Source organism: Pongo pygmaeus, chromosome 10, assembly GCF_028885625.2.
Source record: "Pongo pygmaeus isolate AG05252 chromosome 10, NHGRI_mPonPyg2-v2.0_pri, whole genome shotgun sequence".
Taxonomy (NCBI): Eukaryota; Metazoa; Chordata; class Mammalia; order Primates; family Hominidae; genus Pongo; species Pongo pygmaeus.
Window position 1 is genome coordinate 10,362,224 of NC_072383.2, and position 26,651 is coordinate 10,388,874.

A 26,651-nucleotide genomic window follows, 5' to 3' on the forward strand; every position below is an offset into this window, starting at 1 on the left:
CTGTTATCTAATAGAAGAATGACTCAATCATTGGTAGGAGGAAGGAGAGGCTTTGCTTCATATTGGGAAGTTCGCTGACGCAAATTCTTGAGTTATGTGTGTTGCAGGTGGAGAAAGTGGTGATTCTGAAGGTGTTTCAGGATATTTCACTAAGTAATTTATGAAAGGGAAAACTATTTTTCATGAGCATTAGAGGAGAGATATTGTACCCACTCTTCAGATACAGAAACTGAAATTCAAAGAGAGTAAGTCACACTACATTTGTGAAAAATGTGCCAGAATTTTGGGCCAAAATATTTGATTCCAATGTTTGCTTGCTAATTTCATTAGCAGACTGTTTCTATATGGTGTCTTTTACAAATCACATATATTCTCTTTTAATTTTCACTGTTTTATTTGGCAATAGATCTAAGAATTTTGGGGTGAATCACATATGGCTCCCATTTCCAGCAATGGTGTCCTGGGTAATTTTAGAATTTATCTGGGGCTACTATTTCATGCAGTGCCGGTGTAACATAGCAGCAGAGAGCACTTTGAAACCAGAAAGAGCTAGTTTCAGTACTTTCCTTTAGTCTACAATCTTGGGAAATCTTAATACTTTGAATCTATGTCTTTGTCTGGAAATTAGGGATAATGTCTACCTGATAACATTGCTATATGAATTCAAATGACATGCTGGGTAAAAATAATAAGCTTTTTTACACTATGTTTGTGAAAAATGTCACATTGCTATAGGAATTCAAATGACGCGCTGGTTAAAAATGACAAGCTTTGTACTTGGAGCATAATAAGAGCCCAATAAATAATAGTTATTAGTATAGTACTAATATTCAGCACAGTTGAATCACCCATCAAATAATGTATTTCAGTAAAATCCATGATTGACTTATGTCACAAAGACGCTCACATGAGAGACCCATAAGTATGTCTATATGTATTTACTGATAGAATACTTTTCTATTTTCCCTTGACAACCTCCTAACCAGATATATACCTATTAGAGATGTCTTTTGAAGGAAGTATTTATAAGCAAAATGATATGATATCTGGCATTTACTTTAAATTACTCCAGGAAAAAAAAGTGAAAAGAAAATGATACACAAAGGAAGAATGGAAAAATAAATACATAAATAAAACATATAGGAAACTATTAGGAAAAATTACCAATATTGACAGCCTAATTAGGATTCCATTTCCCTCCTCCTCCCTGTTTCCTGTATTCCTTTTATTATGTGCAGAGTATTTGAGAACAAATTGAAAAAGTTGGCCAGGTGCAGTGGCTCATGCCTGTAATCTCAGCACTTTGGAAGGCCGAGGGGGGTGGATCACTGAGGTCAGGAGTTTGAGACCAGCCTGGCCAACATGATGAAACCCTGTTACCACTAAAAATACAAAAGTTAGCTGGGCCTGGTTGCAAGCCTATAATCCCAGCTACTTGGGAGGTGAAAAATGAAAATGCTTTTCATTTTCAGTGAGCTGAGATTGTGCCACTGTACTCCAGCCTGGGCAACAGAGCGAGACTCCATTTAAAAAACAAAAAAATTAAAAATACTGAAATGATATCACACCGAAAAGGGCACATTATCATTTCTACAGTGAGTCAGTTATTTTGGATGCCATGAATACTATAGAACATAAAGTGTTTACCATTTGAACCATGTTTAGGTGCACTGTTCAGTGGCATTAAGTGCATTTACGTTGTTGGCAGCCATCACCACCATCCATCTCCAGAACTTTTCATCTTCCCCAACTGAAACTCTATACCCACCAAGCAATAACTCCTGTGATGGTGAATTTCATGTGTTTTGTTTGTTTGTTTGTTTGTTTGTTTTTGAGACGGAGTTTCGCCCTTGTTACCCAGGCTGGATTGCAATGGCATGATCTCGGCTCACTGCAACCTCCGCCTCCTGGGCTCAAGCAATTCTCCTGCCTCAGCCTCCTGACTAGCTGGGATTACAGGCACCCGCCACCACTCCCGGCTAATTGTTTTGTATTTTCAGTAGAGACAGGGTTTCACCATGTTGGCCAGGCTGGTCTTGAATTCCTGTCCTCAAGTGATCCGCCTGCCCCAGCCTCCCAAAGTGCTGGGATTACAAGCGTGAGCCACCGTGCTGGCCTTCTGTGTCTTCTTGACTGGGCCATGGGGTTCCCAGACAGGATGCTTTTAAAAGAGATTAACATATTAATCAGCAGAGGAAAGTAGATTTCGCTGTATAATGTGGGTGGGTCTCATCCAAAAGTTGAAGGCCTAAAGAACAAAAAAACTTCTAACCTTCCCCTAAACAAGAAAGAATTCTCCAGCTGTCTATGGACTGGAACTAAGCCATCAACTCTCCCAGTTCTCCACTCGCTGGCCGAGTCTGGCAGCCCACACTCCAGATTTTAACTTACCAAACTCTGTAATCATACAAGAAAATTCCTTATAATAAATCTATTTCTATGTATGTACACAGCGTATTGATCCTCTTTCTCTGCACAGACCTAAGACAAATCTCAATTCCTTTCTACTTTCTTGGAAACCACCGTTCCATTGTTTTGTTTCTATAAATTGGTTTATTTTAGGCACCTCATACTGGTGGAATCATACAATATTTGTCCTTTTGTATCTAACTTATTTTATTTAGCATTATGTCTTCAACAATTATCAATGTGATACCGTGTGTCAGAATTTTGTTCCTTTTAAAGTCTGTATAATATTCCATTGTATGTATAAACCACATTCTACATTTTATTTATCCATTGATGGACGTTTGGGTTTATCCTGTTTTTAAAGATCAGTGAGATAGTTTTTACAGTCCTTGTGTGGCAGATAACTGGACAGATTTGAAAAATTTTAGAGGGCTGTCATTATTCCTGCCTCCTGGTGTTCATGATCTTGTGTAATCCTTCCCCTTGGGTGTGAGTGAGACCTATGACTTGGAGTGTAGCAGAGGTGCTGGAACGTATGTGATCATCTACGTGTGCTTATATAAGGTATAGTGACTATTATGCTAAAGTCACTCTCCCTCTCCTATTTCCATCTTTATCTCCCTGTCTAGATTGTTAAAAGCAAGCTTAAATGGATCCCGCAGCCATAGAGAAATCAATTCTGCCTGAAGGAGCTAACAAGTGAATCTTTCCAGGCTCAACTGGGAATGCACGATGAGAGTGCAGCCCAGCAGCCACCTTGATTGCAGCCTCGTGAGACGTCAAGCAGAGGACCCAACTAAGTTGTGCCCACACTTCTGATGCACAGATACTTTGAAATAATAAAAGTACATTGTTTTACATTGCTGCTCACATAATTTGTGGTGATGTGTTACACAGCATATAAACATAAAATATTCTATGATAAACTGAATCCTTCTGTCTTGTTTAACTTTTTTAACTCTAATCTTTTTACTGATTTCAGTGCCTTTGAGGCTGTCACTCAATCCCTATGCTGTGATCTTGGCTCATCAGATGGAAACACTTCCCAAGGGATCTCCCAAGGGTTGAAAAGATGAAACTTCTTCTGCTATATTATCTATTTTTGAAGTCAGGGCTGTGGCCCTACCCACTGACTTATAGTTTGAGGTTGATGCCTCAGAGTAATAATAGTCCTGGCCTCTATTTTATTGAGGCACAGAGAGGAAAGAAATCCATAGTTGGACACCTGACTTAGGCAAGGTCAAAAGGAGAATGATCAATGGAACCAGAAGTAAGCAATTTGTTTGGCTACACTTGTTACACCAGTTGTATAACAATTCCCTGAAGCATAGGTGTAAAACTCTATGTACATGCACCCTCTACTGGTTCCACTCCAAGTCCTTAACTACCTGGGTATAAGCTAATGATTCACAAGCTTAATGGAACTGCACAAGATTGTATAGGATTGTAATGAGACCATTTCCCTCTACCCCAGCTACCTGCCCTTCTGTACCTGTCCAAAGTGTACTTCATTCAGTCTTCTTGCCTGAATTATCTTTCTTCTTTCATCATTTCCTATATGGAGGCTTGGTTAGGGACAGGATTCAGAGTTAAAGTTGCCCCAAGGCATAATCTCATTCATTAGGATAAAAACAAACTTTTATTTTTCCAGGGACTAATCTGGTGAGAAAAAAAAAGGGTAATAATAATTCTAAGAAAGGAAAGTCACAAGGAGGTCATTAACAGAACCTATTTTGTTCAAACCTGTTTGGAAGCTGGAGGGCAAAAAGATGATGGCAATTATGTGTTAGAAAAGTGCAATGCGAGCGGGGAGTTATGTTAACCAGCAAACCTGTTTAGGCAGGTGAAGGCTGGCGTGGTTGGGAGAAAAGGTGGCCAGGCTAGCAAGGAAAAATATTCAAGAATTAGAATATCAGGAAACTAAAATGTGGTCTGGAGAGGGAATGGTATAAAAATATACAAGAGAAGCATAAAGGACAGTAATTATCCAGAATCTTGAAAGTAAAGGTCACTGGTAAAATTTAGTGAAAATCAAAATAATCTTAGCAAACACAAAAAATATCAGGACTGTTATATTCATTTTACACACATTAACTTATTTAATCTGTATAAGGCTATCAAGTAAATATTACTCCTATTACCTCCATTTTATATAAAATGAAAATGAGCCAATAGAGGTCTAATAACCTGCTCCAAGATCACACAGCTCGTAAGTGACAAAACCAAGTATTTAAACCCAGGTATCCTGGCTAGGCTTTAGGCCTTGGTGCTCTACTGTCTTTCTGCGAAGAAAAAGAGAAGGGAAAGGTTCATGATGGGTTCCCTACATACAGGGCACTCATGATAGAAATATCCTATTCAAAATGCTTTCCTGTCTCTTATTTTATTTTCTCTAGGAAATAACATCTAAAGCAGGTCAAGTGGGTATTCTGCTCCTGTTGTATGAATGGGAACATTAAGGACTGGAGGAATTACATAATAATTTAGTGGAAGGCCACCTAAAGCCCTGCTCTCCTTGTCCTATAAAATACCTTCCACCTTGCCAAGTCTTCTACTGAAATCTGGAAATCACTCTTCATCCTAACCCCAATTGCCTAATTAAAAAAAATAAAAAATAAAAGACTGTTGGTGCTCATTTCATCTTGAAACTGACAGATTTTAAATCACCAGTACTGTACCAGGCCATTTTCTCATTATTTGTTTTCCTTAGTTGAGAACAAAACCAGTTTATATCCTGCATTCTCATATCCCATCATCAAGCTGTGTGTGAGGACCCTTAGAGTATGATCAGCTCACCCAAGAGTCTCCCTTCCACAATCACTCAGTATAATCAGATTTGCTGAGCTAGAAAGGCCCTGAAAGGAGGTTTTATTCAATTCTTATGAGATAGATATATCACTGTAAACTAACATCTACTTTTCTTATCCCAGCCTGGCCAACATGGTGAAACCTTGTCTCTACTAAAAATAGAAAAGTTAGCTGGGTGTCGTGGCAGGTGTCTGTAACCCCAGCTACTCAGGAGGCTGAGGCAGGAGAATTGCTTGAACCCAAGAGGCAGAGGTTGCAGTGAGCCGAGATCGCACCACTGCACTCCAGCCTGGTGACAGAGAGACTCTGTCTCAAATAATAATAATAATAATAACTTGTTATTAAATATTTGGTATTAAGTAAACGATCACCTACTTAAGTATAAATAATTCATACAGCATTCTTTTGTTTCTTTTATTATTTTGCTTTTTTGAGGCAGATTCTCGCTCTGTCGCCCAGGCTGGAGTGTAGTGGTGTGATCTCAGCTCACTGCAACTTCTGCCTTCCGGGTTCAAGTGACCCTCCTGCCTCAGCCTCCCAAGGAGTTGGGATTACAGGTGTCTGCCATGACACACAGCTAATTTTTGTATGTTTTGTAGAGAAAGGGTTTCATCATGTTGTCCAGGCTGGTCTCAAACTCTTGGCCTGAAGTCATCAGCCTGCCTTGGCCTCCCAAAGTGCTGGGATTACAGGCGTGAGCCATGGCACCCGGCCGCGTTTGTTTCTATAGATGTGTTTCATTATAAGTATTCTATGCCAGGCATGGCGGCTCACTCCTGTAATCCCAGGGCTTTGGGAGGCCTAGGCGGGCAGATCATGAGGTCAGGAGATCGAGATCATCCTGGCTAACATGCTGAAACCCCGTCTCTACTAAAAATACAAAAAAACTTAGCTGGGCGTGGTGGTGGGCGCCTGTATTCCCAGCTACTCGGGAGGCTGAGGCAGGAGAATGGCATGAACCTGGGAGGCGGAGTTTGCAGTGAGCCGAGATCATGCCACTGCACTCCAGCCTGAGCGACAGAGCGAGATTCCGTCTCAAAAAAAAAAAAAAAGTATTCTATGCTCTTGCATATGTGCTTGTTTTTACTCTAACCTTAGGTTTTATTTTCCTGAGTGGCAAGACTTATTTCTCAATCACATCACTACTTTACCAAAGAGAGAGAGAGAGAGAAAGAGAGAGAAAGAAGGAACAAAGAAAAAGACGAAAGAAAGAAACCTATACATTTGCCTTTTTAAAATTTGGTTTTAAAAAAATGTCTTTCTCAGTTATCTATTTCAATGGGAAGTGAAGTCAGGGTGGAGGAAGATATCACTGATAACACGTGAAAATTCTAATCTTCCAACTTGATTTCTCATCTTCAAGTCTGTTTTCTCCAAAGATGAGATGGCTTTCCTGTTCATTTGGCAACCTCTCAGTCTTACCCCAATGGTTAGGGATAAATGACCCGGAACCAGGAGAGTTGATTATCAACATAGTGAAGGGGAGGGTTTCAAAGAGCAAGAAGGGGTTGTTAATCACACGGAGAGAGAAGAAAGGAGATTAGCAGGGTGACTTTCACCCTGCAACAGTCACGCTGGAGTACTCTGGTGAAGGATCAAGAATATTACCAGTTTTCTGATGAAGAAAGGAATATATTTGGTCACCAGCAATCTGCCTTTGACCATCCTCAAAGCCAAGTTTTTCATCACTGTCTAGAAAAATACTTCATTCAGAGGACACATATGTCCTCTTTGAATGTCTCCTTTTTGGGAGCAGTGGGAGAAAGAAACTCAAAGATGTAGAAAGAATTAATGGTATAAAGGAAAGAAAGAAGGCAAAAAGAAGTAAATGTGGAGGCCTTAGAAATAGTAATAAGAATAAAGAAGAAAACCTGGAAAAAAGAGGAGGTAAAGGCCATAGAAAATAACAGCCAGAGAGAGTAGGAGGAGACTGAGAAAAAGAGAGAGAAAAGCTGATAAATTCCTGAGAAAAGTTTCTCTCCTTAAGAATTCTAGGTCAAGAAGTCAAATATGGCACAGAGCATTGAAAGGAGGCAATGGATGCCCAGTGCAAGATTCTGAAGAAGCAGGAATTCAGCCCGATGGGAGTCCGAGCTCATGTCGTGACGGCTTCTGCCCTGCTGCATTTCATCCTGGTGAGTTCAGTGGTGAAAAGGCAGAAAGATTTTTCCCCAGATTAATCAACTCTCAGAAGAATCTGAAAGGAAATGAACTGCGGGGTGGGGAGACATATACAGAACCCAGGGGGGTGTAGGAAAATGAATAAACTATGAAGTTTCCTTAGTATTACGAGATTGCATAAATGCATGTGTGACTGATGGCAATGACAATGAAAAGGGGGACAGAAATTAGAGTGAGCATGGAAACAAGAAGGATTGCCGTGGCACTTTAGAAGTGCCGCTGAAGTATATTTATCTCTTTTAGCATCTTATCACCCATCCCTTAAAATTCCAAACAAATTATGAAAACTAGGTGTGTAATTCCCCTAAACGGAATTTCCCATCCAGGAATTTCTAATCCTGTTCTAGCAGTTTAGGTGCCTCTAGTCTAGAAATAAGAGGGGCAGGGCTCTTTTAAAATATTTTGGGCCCCACAATGAATCAGAAGTCTCTGAGTAATCCATTAGGGGAGAAAAGGGCCACTGGACTGAGGGATTCTAAACAATTGTCACAGGGAAGTTTATAGAGCTATGCCATCTAGCAAGAAGGAGAGCAAATGAAGAAAACTGGATAGTCTCAGATTCCCGTATGGTCCCTGTACAGAGTGGGCTGTATGGTTTTTTTTTGCTAATAGAACAGTTAAGGCCAGGCGTGGTGGCTCACGCCTGTAATCCCAGCACTTTGGGAGGCCGAGACGGGCAGATCACGAAGTCAGAAGATCGAGACCATCCTGGCTAACACGGTGAAACCGTGTTACTACTAAAAATGCAAAAAAATTAGCCGGGCGTGGTGGTGGGTGCCTGTAGTCCCAGCTACTCAGGAGGCTGAGGCAGGAGAATGGCGTGAACCCGGGAGGTGGAGGTTGCAGTGAGCCGAGATCGCGCCACTGCATTCCAGCCTGGGCAACTGCGCGAGACTCCATCTCAAAAAAACAACCCCCCCCCCAAAAAAAAGAACAGTTAAAGTGGTATCTGAAAATCCATTTTTTCTTATATTTTCTTTTTGCTTCCTCTTCACTCCCTTTGCCTTCTCTTCCCTTCATTTTTCCTTTCTTTTCTCTTTGCAACAAGCCTGAAAAGTAGCATTTTCTCTGCTGAGCACTTTAGGCTTCTCTTACCTTTAGTGAAGAAAGTGAAAGAAAGTACCATGGTTGGGTAGAGGAAACACACGCTTTTTCATCCTTAGTGGCCGTTTCTTTCCAATGAAAACACAAACACGGGTTTCTCAAATGTTATCTGCAAAGGCTGGCTATTAATCCTTTTACAGATCCTTTTCAACTGATAGGTCTTGAGTATGTGTGTCTCCTTACCCCTTCACTACCCACCATAAACTCCCAATAGTTACAAATCTCTGTTTCTTTTCTAAGGGCCTTTGTGGTTGCTTTCCTGAAATATCAGATCACTCAAATTATTAGAAGACAGAAGCAACTTCTAGAATTGAGTTTATTTAAATGGTTTGTTGTTGTTGTTGTTGTTTTTAAACGGAGTTTTGCTCTTGTTACCCAGGCTAGAGTGCAATGGCACCATCTTGGCTCACTGCAACCTCCGCCTCCTGGGTTCAAGCTATTCTCTTGCCTCAGCCTCCCAAGTAGCTGGGATTACAGGCATGCACCACCACGCCTGGCTAATTTTGTATTTTTTTAGTAGAGATGGGGTTTCGCCATGTTGGTCAGGCTAATCTCGAACTCCTGACCTCAAGTGATCCACCCACCTCAGCCTCCCAAAGTGGTGGGATAACAGGTGCGAGCCACTGCACCAGCCTTGAATGGGTTTTTGAAAGAGGAAGTCAACTAAAAAATCAGGTAGAAGAAAGGGTGGACAGTTTTGTTGGTTTTTTTGTTTTCTGTAAAAGGAGTAGAAGGGACTTGATAGCAATGTCAAGGAATTGTTAGAGCAAACTTGTCCCCAGTGCTATTAATTCATCCAACACATATCTATGATAGAGTTTGATTTGAATTCTGTCTGCATCAATAGGTGTGTACATTTGGTCACATTTCCTTTTTTTTTCCAAGACGGAGTCTTGCTTGCCTAGGCTGGAGTGCAGTGGCATGATCTCAGCTCACTGCAACCTCCACTGCCAGGGTTTAAGCAATTCTCCTGCCTTATCCTCCAGAGTAGCTGGGATTACAGGTGCACATCACCACACCTTGCTAATTTTTGTATTTTTCGTAGAGACGGGAATTTCACCATGTTGGCCAGGCTGGTCTCGAACTCCTGACCTCGTGATCCGCCCACCTCGGCCTCCCAAAGTGCGGGGATTACAGGTGTGAGCCACCATGCCTGACCTGGTCACATTACTTAAAACCCTGTGCCTTAGTCCCTTAACCTTTCAAGATAAGGTTAAATATACCCACCAAGAGGGTTATTGTGATTAAACGTTATGAAATATTAAGAGTTCATGGCCGGGCGTGGTGGCTCATGACTGTAATCCCAGCAGCACTTTGGGAGGTGGAGGTGGGTGGATCACTTGAGGTCAGGCGTTCGAGACTAGCCTGGCCAACACGGTGAAACCCTGTCTCTACTAAAAATACAAAAATTAACCAGGCGTGGTGGCATGTGCCTGTAGTCCCAGCTACTCGGGAGGCTGAGGCAGGAGAATTGCTTGAATCCGGGAGGTGGAGGTTGCAGTGAGCCAAGATCATGCCACTGTACTCCAGCCTGGGTGACAGAGCAAGACTCAAAAAAAAAAAAGAGTTGTTAGCAGTCTGAGTGGCATCTAGTAGCTATTCAATAAATAAGACCCTCTGTCCCACTGGCCCCCTCACTTTTCCCCTTCTTCCTTTGTATAGTCATTGTCAACACTAAGAGGATAAAAAAAGAGCAGTGGTGTAGAATTCAACTGGGCAGGAATTAGGAGGACAATAGCAATATCCCAAGGGACAGAGAGATCAGGAATTTTCTACTACAAACAAATTAATGTAAATGGCTACCTCTCATTCTCAAAGGGTGATGCTCACCCACCACCAACACAACAGATGGGATATTTGTTCTTCCAGGTTCCCTTACCTCAAGTACAAAAGCCAGCAAGTATGGGAGAGATGAAAATGGCAGTCCTAAATAGACCGCCCCTATGACCGTGACCTTCTTACTGGTTGATCTAACACCGCACAACCATGAGAGATGGTTGGTAGGCAGCTGAACACAGTGGACAAAACAATTTCCCTGTATAAGACAATTTCTCTTTCTACAGCTTTCTGGGACGAGATGCGAGGAAAACTGTGGTAATCCTGAACAGTAAGTATAGAGTTCAAGCTGGGAGGAAGGAGCAACAGACCAAAACATCACTACCCCAAAAGAGAGTCAAGATGTCATTAGACATCTATGACTTCCTTTTATTTATTTTTACTTAAGTAATAGATCTCACAGATGAGTTATCACAAAATAAAGACGTGTTTTTGTCATCTTAAGCGCTCAAAACTGCTGACAGCATGTTTTTACCCAAAGCCAATCTTCCCATCAAAGCAGCACAATTAATCTCAACTTACACAGTCATAGAGACTTGCGAAAGACTTCCTTAGCCCTGCTTCTCGTGACTCACCAGGACAGACTGGGTTTAGTATCTAGTCACTGGCATATACATTTGCGTGATTTCCAAAGTAACATTGTTACTTTAAATTGGGAAAGTATTTTCTAGTTTTTAGGGCATGTTAACATTTATTGGGCAGACTTCTTCATTTAGCTATCACTCTGATGTAGTTATCAACTAATCCAAACCTGTCACACTTAGGTCTTATGTAGACACAGAGGACATGAAGATAAAAATGCAAAAGAATCATTCCACTTAAAGGAACTATAAAATACAAATTTTAAAAAGTAGTGGCACTTTGAATAAAAACGTGTTTAGGATGAAGACAAATACATATTTAGCCATGGGAAGGGTTTCCCAGTAGCCAGGTCTGTTAAACCCAGGGAAAGGGTGATGGCGTTGATTACCTGTCACATGCACATTGGGTGTTGACTACTTGACACCTGCTTTCTGAGGTTTTACACATCTTCCACCATAGGAAGAGTCCTTTCCTATAAACCAGAATCTAATTAGAACTAGAGGAGTTTTCAACAAGTAAGAAATGTGGGAAAACCAAGAGGAGTCATTGTTCAGTGAAAAAAACAAAACAAAACTATATTTTCTATAAATGTGTGACCAGAGAATAAAAATAGTTTCACTAGATTTCAGTAGATTTATGTATCAGAAAGAATTATTAAATAAAAAATTTACTACTCTTCAAAATACACAAATGCTTTGCCTCCCCTCATTCTCCAATTCCTGAACTTATCTTCTCCTTCTCCCATACAATCCCTATTTTTTTTTCATTCTTACAGAGAAAATTTACAATTGCCTTAGTGAACTCAGCACATTTATTTAGCTTTCATCATGGTAAAGTTGGCTTCTACTTTTTTCCCTCTTCCTGTTTGGTCTCAGTGGATATGCGTATTAGTTTTGATCCTGGATGTGAAAAATTAGGGTACTCTTTACGGTGGGTGTGATATTGTGAGAATATATATTTGGTTTTCTCCCTATCTCCTAGCATACAACTTCTAAAATCCCCAAAGTAAGTAGCATCATTTTGCATGCTAATGAGTTGATTGGTGGCTGGCAGCCCCTAGGTAGATTTAGGATGGGGCTGGTTATTGGAAGGACCAAGGCAGAATGCTTAAAGCCACACCCCCCAACATCCAAGGAAAGTAGAGGGGCTGAAATTTAAGTTGATCATCAATGGCCAACGATTTAATCAATCACACCTACATAACGAGGCTTTCATAAAAATCCCAAAGGATGGATTTGAAGGGTTTCTGTACAGCTGAACAGGCGGTGGTTTCTGAAGAGTGGTGCACTCGGAAGACATGCAAGCTCCGTGCCCCTTCCACATGCTTTGCTCTACGCATCTCTTCATCCGCATCCTCGGTAATAGTCTTTGTAATAAACTGTAGATGTAAGTAAGTGTTTCCCTGAGTTCTGTGAGCTGCTCTAACAAATTAATGCAACCCCAAGGGGGAGTCATGGAACCCCCAATTTATAACCAGTAGGTCAGAAGCACAGACAAAACAACTTGTGATTGGCATCAGAATTTTGGGGAGCCGTCTAGGGGACTGAGTCCTCACCCTATGGGATCGGATCCTATCTCAAGGCAGGTGGTGTTGGAATTGAATTGAATTAGAGTACGCTCAGCTGTTGTCTGTTGCTGGAAGATTGCTTGCCTGGTGTGTGCGGAAATCCCCACCCACCCACATCTGGTGTCAGAGGGTTGGGAGAGTATAGCAGGAAGAAACTAAGTTTTTTTTTCCTACATTCTCAGTGGGAGTGTTGCAACAGCTTGCAAAAGATAAATTACAAATGTGATTGTATGACTTTTGTACTCATAACTAAAATTTTCTTTATGTTTACATTTTATTGACCTCAAATATACACGAGCCTTAACTTTCACATTCATTTTCAAAGTTACTCTTTGTAAACTTTCATTCCAAGTTCTTTCTTCATATATTTTTTTTTCTTTTTGAGATGGCATCACCACGGCCGGCTAATTTTTGTATTTTTAGTAGAGATGGGGTTTCACTATGTTGGCCAGGCTGGTCTCCAACTCCTGACCTCGTGATCTGCCCTCCTCGGCCTCCCAAAGTGCTGGGATTACAGGCATGAGGCACCACACCTGGCCCTTTCTTGGTAATTTTTATCATAAATGTTTGCAATAGGCACAGACATGTTTTCTATGAACACTTCTAATGATCACTAGTTTGTTTTATAATGATTTACAAAATGACTCGGACAATGCCATCTATAGTATAAAGTACTATTTAAAGCATATCATTTGGCAAAAGATTCAACTAGCTACATTGAAGTTTAAAAACATAACCCATGGTGCTTTTATTATAAGAAGGTGTTACATCATATTGTAACTCATATTTCTGAGTCTAGAGTTATAACACAGATTGACTATATTTTTAATGTAGAAAACTTTATTCTTTCTTTATAGTTGCCTGACCACAGACTGGGTACATCTCTGGTATATATGGTAAGTTTCACTTATAATACCCAGAAAGACACTGTATTCCTCAAGGCCATTAAAAATGACAACCTGCCTACTTACTTAGCATCTCATGGAGTAAGATTTCATTACTTCATCACTACCTATGTGACAATATGTCAGGATTTCCTTTTTCAATACCATCTCCTCCACAAACATCAAACCATTATTGTGTCCTTCCCTCGGAGTCTGTTCTAGAAATATCTCCACAAAGGAGATTACTTTAGTGAATTAAAAAGCAGAGCCTGGCCAGGCGCTGTGGCTCACACCTGTAATCCCAACACTTTGGGAGGCTGAGGCAGGCAGATCACTTTGAGGCCAGGAGTTCGAGACCAGCCTGAGCAAAATAAAGAAACCCCCATCTCTATTAAAAATACAAAAAAAGTTGGGCGCAGTGGCTCATGCCTGTAATCCTAGCACTTTGGGAGGCCTAGACAGTGGATTACCTGAGGTCAGGAGTTCGAGACAAGCCTGACCAACCTGGAGAAACCCCGTCTCTACTAAAAATACAAAATTAGCTGGGCATGGTGGCACATGCCTGTAATCCCAGCTACTCGGGAGGTTGAGGCAGGAGAATCGGTTGAACCCAGGAGGCAGAGGTTGCGGTGAGCTGAAATTGCGCCATCGCACTTCAGCCTGGGCAACAAGAGCGAAACTCCATCTCAAAAAAAAAAAAAAAATTTAGTCGAGTGTGGTGGCATGTGCCTATAGTACTGGCTATTCAGGAGGCTGAGATCGTGCCACTTCACTCCAGCCTGGGCAACAGAGCAAGACTCTGTCTCAGAAAAGAAAAAAAAAGCAGCCCCCCCAAACTACCTTAAATGTCTTACTATTTGTTCTAATGAATTGACTTACTGCAGCTGACAAAATAAGGAAGTGTATCTATAAAGCAAAAGCCTTGAAATTAAAATTATAAATTAAAATATTTATAATTATACTATAAAATGTTTAAACAAGAATCAAAACACAGACATTAAAGACTGGTTACAGCAGAGCTGGGAAAAAAGCCAGATCCCAGAGCTCCCACTCTCCCCGTGGGCTTTTGCAGGTTGCTGGTGGTAATTGGCGCACTGCTTCTCCTGTGTGGCCTGACGTCCCTGTGCTTCCGCTGCTGCTGTCTGAGCCGCCAGCAAAATGGGGAAGATGGGAGCCCACCACCCTATGAAGTGACCGTCATTGCTTTCGATCACGACAGCACTCTCCAGAGCACTATCACATGTGAGTACATTGACCTTTTAACCTGGAAGAAGGACCCAATTTAAAGGAATAATGAAAAAGGTGCAAAGGTGTAGAACCACTGATCGAGTAATATTAAAGATTCCAGGACTCACAAGTTTCAATTCCCAGAAGCCTGATGGTGAGGTGACCTGGGCTGTCACTGAAATTGTGTTCTCAAGGGTCTGTCTGGCTGATGATAAAGAAAGAAGTGAAATATTGGAGGCTATTGGAAGTATTGAATAGGAAGAATTGGCCAATTTATAAATAGTTACTTTGCTAGAAACTATTTTGAACTCCAAACAGATGCCTTTTTCAAAATGTCTTGGATTTTGTGAAATCTACTTTTTCTATTATCTGTACTATTTTATATTTTTAAAGAAAGTAATGGCATGTACTTTCAGTTCTTTATTCTTCAAGTCTTGATACACTAAATTTTAGCCTTAACATTTTCTCAATGATTATAAGACACTTTCCCTTTTCTTCTGCGGTTCTATTCTTTCCATTACATTCTTTTTTTTTTTTTTTTTTTGAGATGGAGTCTCGTTCTGTCGCCCAGACTGGGATGCAGTGGTGCAATCTCAGGCTCACTGCAACCTCTGCCTTCCGGGTTCAAGCAGTTCTCTCCCTTAGCCTCCAGAGCAGCTGAGATTACAGGCACCTGCACCACGCCTGGCTAATTTTTGTATTTTTGGTAGACACGAGGTTTCACCATCTTGGCCAGGCTGGTCTCAAACTCCTGACGTTGTGATCCACCTGCCTCCACCTCACAAAGTGCTGGAATTGCAGGCGTGAGCCACCATGCCTGGCCAAAATGGTTACTTTCTTTTTTTCAGACAGAGTCTCTCTCTGTTGCCCAGGCTGGAGTGCAGTGGTGGGATCTCAGCTCACTGCAACCTCCGCCTCCTGGGTTGAAGAGATTCTCATGCCTCAGCCTCCTGAGTAGCTGGGATTACAAGCAGCCACCACCACACCAGGCAAATTTTTTTTTAAAATTTTTGTTTATTTATTTATTTATTTTTATTCTTGGTAGAGACAATTTACCATGTTGGCCAGGCTGGTCTCAAACTCCTGACCTCATGATCCACCTGCCTCTGTCTCCCAAAATGCTGAGACTACAAGCATGAGCCACTGTGCCTGGACTATGTTCTTTCCTAAGATTGAGGAGCAAGTACCAGTCAGAACACCAGCTGGCAAAACGTGGATATTTATTTTGAAAAGAGAGTGATGGCTGGGTGCAGTGGCTCATGTCTGTAATCCCAGCACTTTGGGAGGCTGAATTGGTGGCTTACTTGAAGTCAGGAGTTCGAGACCAACCTGGTCAACATGGTGAAACCTCGTCTCTACTAAAAATACAAAAACTAGCCAGGCGTGGTGGCACGCATCTGCAATCCAGCTACTCGGAAAGCTGAGGTGTGACACTTGCTTGAACCTGAGAGGCAAAGGTTGAAGTGAGCCGAGGTCATTCCACTGCACTCCAGCCTGGGTGAGCGACAGAGCAAGACCCTGTCTCAAAACAACAACAACAACAACAACAACAAAATAGAATGATATGATGTGTTGCTGTTCACCTTTCCTACCTCCCCTTTCTCACTGTCATCTTAGGAAAAAAAGATAACTAAGGCTGGGCATGGTGGCTCAGGCCAAGGCGGGTGGATCACCTGAGCTCAGGAGTTTGAGACCACCCTGGGCAACATAGTGAAACCTCGTCCCTATTAAAATACAAAATTTAGCTGGGCGTGGTGGCACGGGCTTGTAGTCCCAGCTACTCGGGAGGCTGAGGCACAAGAATCATTTGAGCCCAGGAGGTGGACGTTTCAGTGAGCCGAGATGGTGCCACTTCACTCCAGCTTGGGCTACAGAGTGAGACACCGTCAAAAAATAAAAAAAGAAAGAAAGAAAGAGAGAGAGAGAGAGAAGGAAGGAAGGAAGGAAGGAAGAAGGAAGGAAGGAAGGAAGGAAGGAAAGAAGGAAGGAGGAAAAAGAAGAAAAAGAAAAAGAACAAAGATAGCTGGGCACGGTGGCTCATGCTTGTAATTCCAGAACTTCGGGAGGCCAAGGCAGGTGGATTATTTGAGGTCAGGAGATTGAGACCAGACTGGCCAACATGGTGAAACCCCACCTCTACTAAAAATACAAAAATTAGCCAGGCATTTTTGTTGGCCGGGCGTGGTGGCTCACGCCTGTAATCCCAGCACTTTGGGAGGCCGAAGCGGGTGGATCACAAGGTCAGGAGATCGAGACCATCCTGGCTAACACAGTGAAACCCCGTCTCTACTAAAAATACAAAAATTAGCTGGGCGTGGTGGCGGGCGCCTGTAGTCCCAGCTACTCGGGAGGCTGAGGCCGGAGAATGGCGTGAACCTGGGAGGCGGAGCTTGCAGTGAACCGAGATTGTGCCACTACACACCAGCCTGGGCGACAGAGCGAGACTCCGTCTCAAAAAAAAAAAAAAAAAAAAAAAAAAATTAGTCAGGCACGTTGGCACATGCCTGTAATCACAGCTACTCGGGAGGCTGAGGCAGAAGGGAATTGTTTGAACCTGGGAGGCGGAGGTTGCAGTGAGCCAAGATTGTGCCACTGCACTCCAACCTGGGTGACAGAGTGAGACCCTGTCTGAAAAAAAAAAAAAAGAAAAGAGATGAGGTAAAAATAAATAATCCTAAGGAGTCTATAGTATCGGGGGCTGGAGGAAAGGGATCTAAGTCTGAAAGGGGAAAGGGCAGGGTTGAGATGCAGAAACATTATTGGCCGGGCGCAGTGGCTCACTCCTGTAATACCAGCACTTTGGGAGGCCGAGGCGGGTGGATCACCTGAGGTCAGGAGTTCAAGACCAGCCTGGCCAACATAGTGAAACCCCATCTCTACTAAAAATACAAAAATTAGCTGGGCATGGTGGCACGTGCCTGTAATCCCAGCTACTCCAGAGGCTGAGGCAGGAGAATTGCTTGAACCCAGGAGGCAGAGGTTGCAATGAGCCAAGATCCGCCATTGCACTCCAGCCTGGGCAACAAAAGCGAAACTCCATCTCAAAAAAAAAAAAAAAAAGAGAGACAGTTGCAGAAACATTCTTTAGATTATTTGAGGATACCAGAGAAAACAGGTCCTTCTAGCAGAGCAGGAAGCTGGGTTGTAAACATGCTTCAAAGGATAGTCATAAAATTTGGGGCAAGGAGTGACAGTGAGTTTGGACACTTGTTAAAAATGAAGCGACAGTTAAGTGTGAAGCAAGTCTCTGCTGTCTGAGGGTGTCTCATTTCCCTTAGTTTCTTAGTTCTGTTCCTTCTTTCTTCACAGCTCTGCAGTCGGTGTTTGGCCCTGCAGCTCGGAGGATCCTGGCTGTGGCTCACTCCCATAGCTCCCTGGGCCAGCTGCCCTCCTCTTTGGACACCCTCCCAGGGTATGAAGAAGCTCTTCACATGAGTCGCTTCACAGTAGCCAGGTGCGGGCAGAAAGCACCTGATCTACCCCCAGTGCCTGAAGAAAAGCAGCTGCCTCCAATAGAGAAGGAACTGACTTGAATAGTTGACTCTTGGAACTGATGAGAGCTGTCATTTTATAAATAGGGGTGGAGTTATGTCCAGAGTCTCTGGGAAAATGGAACACATACTTTTCTAACCCTCAGAAGTTTTAGGATGGCATCTAACACCATCATTCTATGGGAAAGATGGTTCTTACTCTTCATTCACAGGCCTTTATATCTTCTGATACAGAATGCTCTAATTGGGAACTCTAATTTTGTATCCAATGGCCAAAATCTGCAAGTAATCTCTAGCCACACTGATTACTACTAAACCAGGAAAGCATCAAGGTGTCTTGAATTCCTTCAACTATTGAGTGTATATAAAATTCCTGTACCCACATGATACTGCAAGTTGTGTCTCTCCCTGTCAGCTAATCCATTGTGGTAAACTGGAAAAGAAAGACAACAGTGTTAGCACAGCCATCGACGTTAATGCACTGAATGCATGCATCTTTCCTCCTGAGACAGCAATCGATTTTACACTGAATGACAATGATCATCTTAGACAGCACAACATACCCACTCGGATATCTAAAAGCTAGGGATGGGACTGCTGATATGGGCTAAGAGAACACAGTATAGTATTTAAGTGCCAAATATCAGTCTTTCTTTCTCTCTGGTCCTACCCCTCAGCAGTATGAAAAACTCCATATTGTGCAGGATTAATTAATCCAACTGTGCAAATAACAGTTGGATTTGTTCTTCAGTTCCTCCGCACTGCAAACACATATGTGTGCACACATGCATGTATACATGTACCCTGTTTTAACTCTAAAGGAATAGTGTTACTTTGCTTCTTTCCTGTTTTGCCTGGACCACTTAAAGCCACAACACCTCTATAGTGACACAGGCTAGTCTCTAGTGGTGGCCCTCACTGCCACCTAGTGGAGCCATGGTGGAAAATACACTCTCTCCTTTGAGCCTATCTGCACATCTCTCCAGTTCTTGGAGCAAAAACTAAATGCTGAACTAAGCCTAGATGGGATGCTTCCCAGGGACCATGCCGCAGTGTAGTGCTAATCTATCCACATAACACACCACCTCCCAAAGTATTATTATTGGAAAATCGAGGAAGTGATGCACATTTAGGAAAAAACTACTCACCTTAGATGAGTCACTGAAATCCTTTTTTTTTTTTTGAGATGGAGTTTTGCTCTTGTAGCCCAGGCTGGGATGCAATGTCGTGATCTCAGCTCACTGCAACCTCTACCTCCCAGATTCAAGTGATTCTTCTGCCTCAGCTTCCCGAGTAGCTGGGATTACAGGTGCCTGCCACCATGCCCAGCTAATTTTTGCATTTTTAGTGGAGAGGGGGTTTCACCATGCTGGCCAGGCTGGTCTAGAACTCCTGACGTCAGGTGATCCACCCACCTTGGCCTCCCAAAGTGCTGGAATTAGAGGCCTGACCCACCACTCCTGGTCTGAAATCTTTAAAGCCGTTTTCTCACCTAAAAAACAGGGAATAATAACACCTCAGAAGGTTGTTGTGAAGATCAAAGAAGCTAAATACATGTGGCATGATTTGTAAAGTGTTATGCATATGTATGTTATTCTTCCTACTGTCATCTAACCTTCCCTTGCCTGCTATGACTTATCTGAGAGCTATGTTCCCATTTATCCTTTTGCCAGCTGTGTTACCATTGTCACACCTGAAATGGCTTTATATGTATCAATAAATACTTGTTGATTGAGGTAAACAACAACAGATATAAGTGATTCCTCTTAATATGTTCTCAGTAGAGGTAAGGAATATTTGAGAAAACTAATTGTTTATTAGGCAATTAATTAACTCCAGAACTCAGGGAGGCAACACAGAGCCAAGAATTGGCTGATTATGCAGCTCCTTGTTAACTACATTCTTGGAATGCTCACTCAGCCCGGAGGGAAGAATGTTCTGAGTATAACCTGCTGGTGATCTGAAATTATCCTGAGTCATTTAACAAATTGGCTCTGGGAATTATTGAAATGCATGAATTGCTAATAGCGCCTGAAGTGACCTTGTTTTACTGCTGCCAAATGAGTCATTTAGTCATCAAAGAAACATTCCAAAAGACATTCTAGACTCTTCTATTAAGGCACCAGGACACCACAGACTTGGCAAAGGTAAAACGTTCATTGGCATTAGAATATCTTGGGGGAAATCTTGCCTATAATGTCTTATCCTAAAAGAATCTCTCTTCCCCACACCCACTCCCTAGCCCCTACCACCTTATTTGAAATATAGAATCACTTCCAACCATGACATGCTACTACTCTGTCCCCTGTCTCCATCCCATAGTGTGCCTTTTCCTAATCTGCTTCACATGTGCTGCTCCTCAGTCACATGGAGTCTCTCACTCTCGTAACTCTCCCATTTGGTCACTAGTTATTTGCACCCCTTTGGCCTCAATTCCTTCTATACTGAATCTAATACATCTGTTAATCACCTCCATCACCATCATTATTGTTCTCAATTTTTTAAAATCCTTTTTAACTTTCTTCACATCTACTCTTTAAACACTGGCACGGCTGGGCACAGTGGCTCACGTCTGTAATCCCAGCACTTTGGGAGGCTGAGGTGGGTGGATCACTTGAAGTCAGGAGTTCCAGACCATCCTGGCCAACGTGGTGTAACCCCGTCTCTACTAAAAATACAAAAATTAGCTGGGCGTGGTGGCGTGGGCCTGTAGTCCCAGCTACTCAGGAGGCTGAGGCAGGAGAATCGTTTGAACCTGGGAGGTGGAGGTTGCAGTGAGCCGAGATCATGCCACGGCACTCCAGCCCGGGCAATAAGAGCAAAACTCCATCTCAAAAAAAATAAAAAAATAAAAAATAAATAAATAAATAATAATTTTAGTTGTGCTTGAATTACAATCATTTAACAGGTTTTGTGTGTGTTCAGCAAGTATGATTTAAGAAATTACGTACCAGCTGGGCACGGCAGCTCACGCCTGCAATCCCAGCACTTTGGGAGGCCGAAGAGGGCGGATCACAAGGTCAGGAGTTCGAGACCAGCCTGACCAACATGGTGAAACCCCGTCTGTACTAAAAATACAAAAATTAGCTGGGCGTGGTGGCACGTGCCTGTAATCCCAGCTACTCAGGAGACTGAGGCAGAAGAATCACTTGAACCAGGGAGGTGGAGGTTGCAGTGAGCCGAGATCGTGCCATTGCACTCCAGCCTGGACAACAGAGTGAGACTTTGTCTCTTAAAAAAAAAAAAAGAAAGAAAAGAAATTACGTACCAAGAATAGTGTAGAGCATGCAAAACAAACAGGGCCTCTGCCTCTCGGTCTTCACAGAGTTTACATCTTCACAGAGTTAAATTTTTAGGAATATTAAGAAAAAGCAAGATAAAATAGTAGCAGATTTATAAATACAAAGAGCTAAACAAAGACTGAAAGGGGGCAACAGATAGGAGAGGGTAGAGTATACTTGGGAGAAGCAAAGTAAAAGAAAAGCATTTTCGACGATAAGAAAAGCCTTGGTAAATCTGAGAAACTTAAAGAAAAAAAGAAAAAGAAAAAACAGTAGAGGCTGGGTGCGGTGGCTCACACCTATAATCCCAGCACTTTGGGACGCCAAGGAGGGTGGATCATTTGAGGTCAGGCATTCAAAACCAGCCTGGCCAATATGGTGAAACCCCAATCTACTAAAAATACAAAAATTGGTGGGGTGTGGTGGCGCACACCTATAGTCCCAGCTACTCTGGAGGCTGAGACAGGAGAATTGCTTGAACCCAGGAGGCGGAGGTTGCAGTGAGCCAAGATAGTGCCACTGCACTCCAGCCTGGACAACAAAGCGAGACTCTGTCAAAAAAAAAAAAAGAGAGAGAGAGAGTAGAGTAGCTGATTATAGGGAGCAAGGGAGACAGCTACAGGAAACAAAGTTCAAGAGGAAGGAGAGACCTTGCGGACCAGAAGTCTGGACTACATTTTACATTTATTGAGAAGCGGTGGAAGAATTTTTTTTTTTTTTTTTTTTTTACAGAGTTTCCCTCCTGTTGCCCAGGCTAGAGTGCAATGGCGCAATCTCGGCTCACTGCAACCTCCGCCTCCTGGGTTCAAGTGGTTCACCTGCCTCAGCCTCCCAAGCAGCTGGAGCTCCAGGCATGAGCCACCACATCTGGCTAATATTTGTATTTTTAGTAGAGACAGGGTTTTACTATGTTGGCCAGACTGATCTCCAACTCCTGACCTCAGGTGATTCATCTGCCCGGATCTCCCAAACTGCTGGGATTACAGGCATGAGCCACTGTGTCTGGCCTATGGAAGGATTTTAAATAAGTCACTTGATGCAATTTGAATTTTAAGACAATGACTCTCAATGCTACAGGAGAATGGAGTGGAGTGGGAAAGTCAGAAGGTCAGAAGTCAAAGATCAGAATAGTGGATAAGAGATGATTGTGGATAGGATGGGTGTGGTGAGAATAAAGGGAGAGAAAGAGATAAATGTAGGAATTTGAGAGATATATTGGAGATAGGATCATCAGGATTTGCTGCTGAATTGGAGAGGAAAATGTATTAAGGAAAGGAAAGGAAGTGAAGAATGACTTCTGGATCATTTACCTGAGCTGATGCATGGAAAGTACAGCTATTTATTAGTATGGAGAAGACTGGAGGAAGACCAGATTCAGGAGAAAATTTAAACAATGATTTCTAAAAGTGAAGAATAAGGCACTCACTGGTGAAATATGTACCAAGTTAGTCTAAGACAAGTCCTACTGCACTAAACAGTAAAAAAAGCTCAAACGTGCTAATGGAATAAGTCAAAGTTTCCCTTGGAATTGAATGAGGAAAGCCTCAATTCATGAAAAAGAAAAAGAAATTTTACATTAGTCATTTAGCTTTGTAACGTTTTTAAGATAATTCACTGGAGATTGCATGGAAACTGTTGGTTATGCCTCTCTGAGACTCTGGGGTTTGGACAGGAGGATATAAATTTGGAAGCTATCAAGTTAAAATGTATATTCATATATATGGACATGAATGAGATCATCTCTCCCCATCCTCACCCTCTTGATCTTTTTCCCTCTCACTCCTTTAATTTTTCACTTTCCACCAGTTTCTTCCCTTTAGCATATAGTAGTTTATTATGACTTGTATACTGTAAAGGGAGAGCAGTGCATGAAGTTGAAGTGGCACACTGCTCAGCCTTGCACCAAGCAATTCGGTAACTGAACTTGAAGACAATGAGGCATGACTTAATGTTCTATTTGCAGGAAAGCTCCATTATGTGATCAATTTTTTAAGAAACATACCCTGATGAAAGTTTGAGGTCTTAGCTGAAATGTGAGGAAGGCAGATCTTAATCCTGACTAGGAGCATACTGTAAAGCTGGAAACCATCATTCTCAGCAAACTATCACAAGGACAAAAAACCAAACACCACATGTTCTCACTCATAGGTGGGAACTGAACAATGAGAACACATGGACACAGGAAGGGGAACATCACATGCCGGGGTCTGTTGTGGGGTTGGGGGAGGGGGGAGGGATAGCATTAGGAGATATACCTAATGCTAAATGACGAGTTAATGGGTGCAGCACACCAACATGGCACATGCATACATATGTAACAAACCTGAACGTTGCGCACGTGTACCCTAAAACTTAAAGTATAATAATAATAAAATAAAAAAATAAAAAATAAAAAATAAAATCCTAGTTAAAAATGGGGAGCTTGCTGGGCGCAGTGGCTCACGCCTGTTATCCCAGCACTTTGGGATGCCGAGGTGGGTGGATCACCTGAGGTCAGGAGTTCGAAACCAGCCTGGCCAACATAGTGAAACCCTGTCTCTACTAAATATACAAAAGTTAGCCGGGCATTGTGGCACACGCCTGTAATCCCAGATACTCAGGAGGCTGAGGCAGGAGAATCACTTGAACCCAGTAGATAGGAGTTGATGTGAGCCAAGCTCATACCACTGCACTCCAGCCTGGGTGGCAGAGCAAGACTCTGTCTCAAAAAAAAAAAAAAAAAAAAAAATGATGATGATGAGCATGAAAAGGAACATTGAGGTGGTAGTAAAATGATGATCTTTTTTTTCTCCCCCAACAGAATTCTAAGCTGTGCTCAATTGAAAAAAAAAAAAAAGTAACAAGTGGTTAAAAACATGATTTTTAACACAATCGTTCTCTAGGTCTCTCCTATAATTTTAAGCAGAGGAAATTCACTGGCCCCTCTTTCTCAGCTCAAATAACATAAATATGCACAAACCCTCTGAGTAGGGCAGCTCCAATCTGCGGTCTTTTCAACTTACTGTCAAGGGTGATTACACTGGACAAAAAACCACATCCTCTATCGCCTTTTTTATTTTGAGACGGAGTCTCACTCTGTCGCCCAGGCTGAAGTGCAGTGGCATGATCTCCGCTCAATGCAGCCTCTCCCTACTGGGTTCAAGCGATTCTCCTGCCTCAACCTCCCGAGTAACTGGGACTACAGGTGTGCACCACCACGCCCTGCTAATTTGTGTGTGTGTATGTGTGTGTGTGTGTGTTTCAGTAGAGATGGGTTTTGTCATGTTGGCCAGGCTGGTCTCAAACTCCTGGCCTCAAGCAATCCATCCACCTCAGCCTTCCAAAGTGCTGGGATGACAGGCATGAGCCACCGTGCCTGGCCCTCCTATCACTTTTTACTTGTGAGGACTAAGCTCTGATTTTTTAATCTTACCCTAATTCCTATCTAAGGGGTCTGGGGAGTCATGCCCTACTAACCATAAATTCTTATCAGATGGATTTTATTTAACCCTGTATATCCTGACTGACTTTCCCATCTGACTCTGGCATAACATGTGACAAAGAAGAAAGTCAAAATATTTTACTCCAAAACATGTTTCTTTGCCACATTTTGAAATGGCCCTGCAAAGCTGTCCTTCGTGGGGGAAAATTTGCATCCGTAAAGAATCTCAGCCAGCTGCGGTGGCTCATGCTTGTAATCCCAGCACTTCGGGAGGCTGAGGTGGGCAGATCAACTAAGGTCAGGAGTTCAAGACCAGCCTGGCCAACATGGTGAAACCTGTCTTTACTAAAAATACAAAAATTAGCCCAGAGTGGTGGCGTGCACCTGTAATCAATCCCAGCTTATAGTGGGAGGCTGAGTCAAAATTGCTTGAACGTGGGAGGCCGAGGTTGCAGTGCACCGAGATTGTGCCATTGCACTCCAGCTTGGGCAAAAAGAGCGAAACTGTCTCAATAATAATAATAATAATAATCTCTATTAACATAGCTAGATCTTTTCTTCCAGGCCCTCCCAATCCTAAAGAGATTAACTAAGAGTCTAGCACCTTTTAAACATCTGAATAGAAAATCATTGTCATCTACTGTCTCTAAGGACAGCCACTATAAGACTTCAAAAGAACCTTGGTCTCTACAATCTTTTATTTTAACCTGAACATTTCCTTTCTATGGATCCCAGGTCTTTAGACAAACTCAACAAATTGTCAACCAGAAAATGTTTAAATTTGCCTGGAAGCCCCCCCGCCACACCCCACCGGCTTTGAGTTGTCCCACCTTTCTGGACCAAACCAATATATTACTTAAATGTGTTTGGTTGATGTCTCATGCCTACCTAAAATGTATAAAACCAAGTTGCACCCCGAACACCTTGGGCACATGTTCTCAGGACTTCCTGGGGGCTGTGTCATGGGCCATAGTCACTCATATTTGGCTCAGAATAAATCTTTTCAAGTATTTTACAGAGTTTTGACTCTTTTCGTCGACTCTTGCTGAAACCAAAACTATTGGAGTCAGGGCTGTGTCCAGTGTGTTGTCAATTTCTGAAAGAAGGTGTTGATACATGCATAGCAGTAGGAAGTGACCCTGACAGCACAAAGCTCCTAATCTGTGCAGGAAACCTGAAAGATGAACCTCTGTTAAATTTACACAAGGACAAACTCTCCTTCAGTGGGGAGGCTGGGTCTGACACATTCTGTGGACGTGATGTGACTAGTTGTCGGTGGTTTAAAGGCAAATACGACAGTGTAGAGTGCTTTGCAGTAACCCGTTTTCCCTCCAGGTCTAGCTCAGGAACTGCAGCATCAGTTCTAATTGAGTTGGCCTTGTAGGTATGGCTATAAGACCTTTATTTATTTTTTAATTTTTTTATTTTATTTATTTATTTATTTATTTATTTATTTATTTATTTATTGAGATGGAGTTTCGCTCCTGTTGCCCAGGCTGGAGTGCAATGGCATGATCTCAGCTCACCGCAACCTCCGGCTCCCAGGTTCAAGCGATTCTCCTGCCTCAGCCTCCAGAGTAGTTGGGATTACAGGCATGTGCCACCATGCCCAGCTAATTTTGTATTTTTAGTAGAGAGGGGGTTTCTCCATGTTGGACAGGCTGCTCTCAAACTCCCCACCTCAGGTAATCCGCCTGCCTCGGCCTCCCAAAGTGCTGGGATTATAGGTGTGAGCCACTGTGCCCAGCCCGGCTGTAAGAACTTTATCAGAGGGACTGATTAGTTAATCTGTTAAGCATTTACTTGCATATGAGAGTATGGAAATAAAGCAGAAACAGGAATTGTTTAACAAATTTAAGT

The 26,651-nt window shown here is 42.4% G+C and overlaps 2 protein-coding genes across 3 annotated transcripts in view; one reads left to right on the forward strand and one right to left on the reverse strand.

Annotated features, from left to right (window-relative positions):
- Nucleotides 1-14,785, reverse strand: part of OLR1 (oxidized low density lipoprotein receptor 1) — a 29,314-nt gene extending 14,529 nt beyond the window's left edge. The window contains exons 1-2 of the mRNA XM_054443843.2: nt 14,727-14,785; nt 3,902-3,974 (exon numbers count right to left, since the gene is read on the reverse strand). Coding sequence (XP_054299818.1) covers nt 3,902-3,921 — 20 coding nt within the window. The 5' untranslated portion in view covers nt 3,922-3,974; nt 14,727-14,785. The remainder of the gene's footprint in view (nt 1-3,901; nt 3,975-14,726) is intronic.
- Nucleotides 6,740-19,827, forward strand: TMEM52B (transmembrane protein 52B). Of its 2 annotated transcripts, XM_054443846.2 has the most exons (6): nt 6,740-7,104; nt 7,205-7,352; nt 10,566-10,609; nt 13,345-13,383; nt 14,444-14,613; nt 17,908-19,827. In XM_054443846.2, the coding sequence occupies exons 2-6, from the start codon at nt 7,254-7,256 to the stop codon at nt 18,129-18,131; spliced, it is 576 nt and encodes a 191-aa protein (XP_054299821.1). In that variant the 5' UTR covers nt 6,740-7,104; nt 7,205-7,253; the 3' UTR covers nt 18,132-19,827. The 2 variants fall into 2 exon arrangements, with proteins under 2 accessions (XP_054299821.1, XP_054299822.1); XM_054443847.2 differs by lacking the exon at nt 13,345-13,383.
- Nucleotides 19,828-26,651: the final 6,824 nt, after the last annotated feature.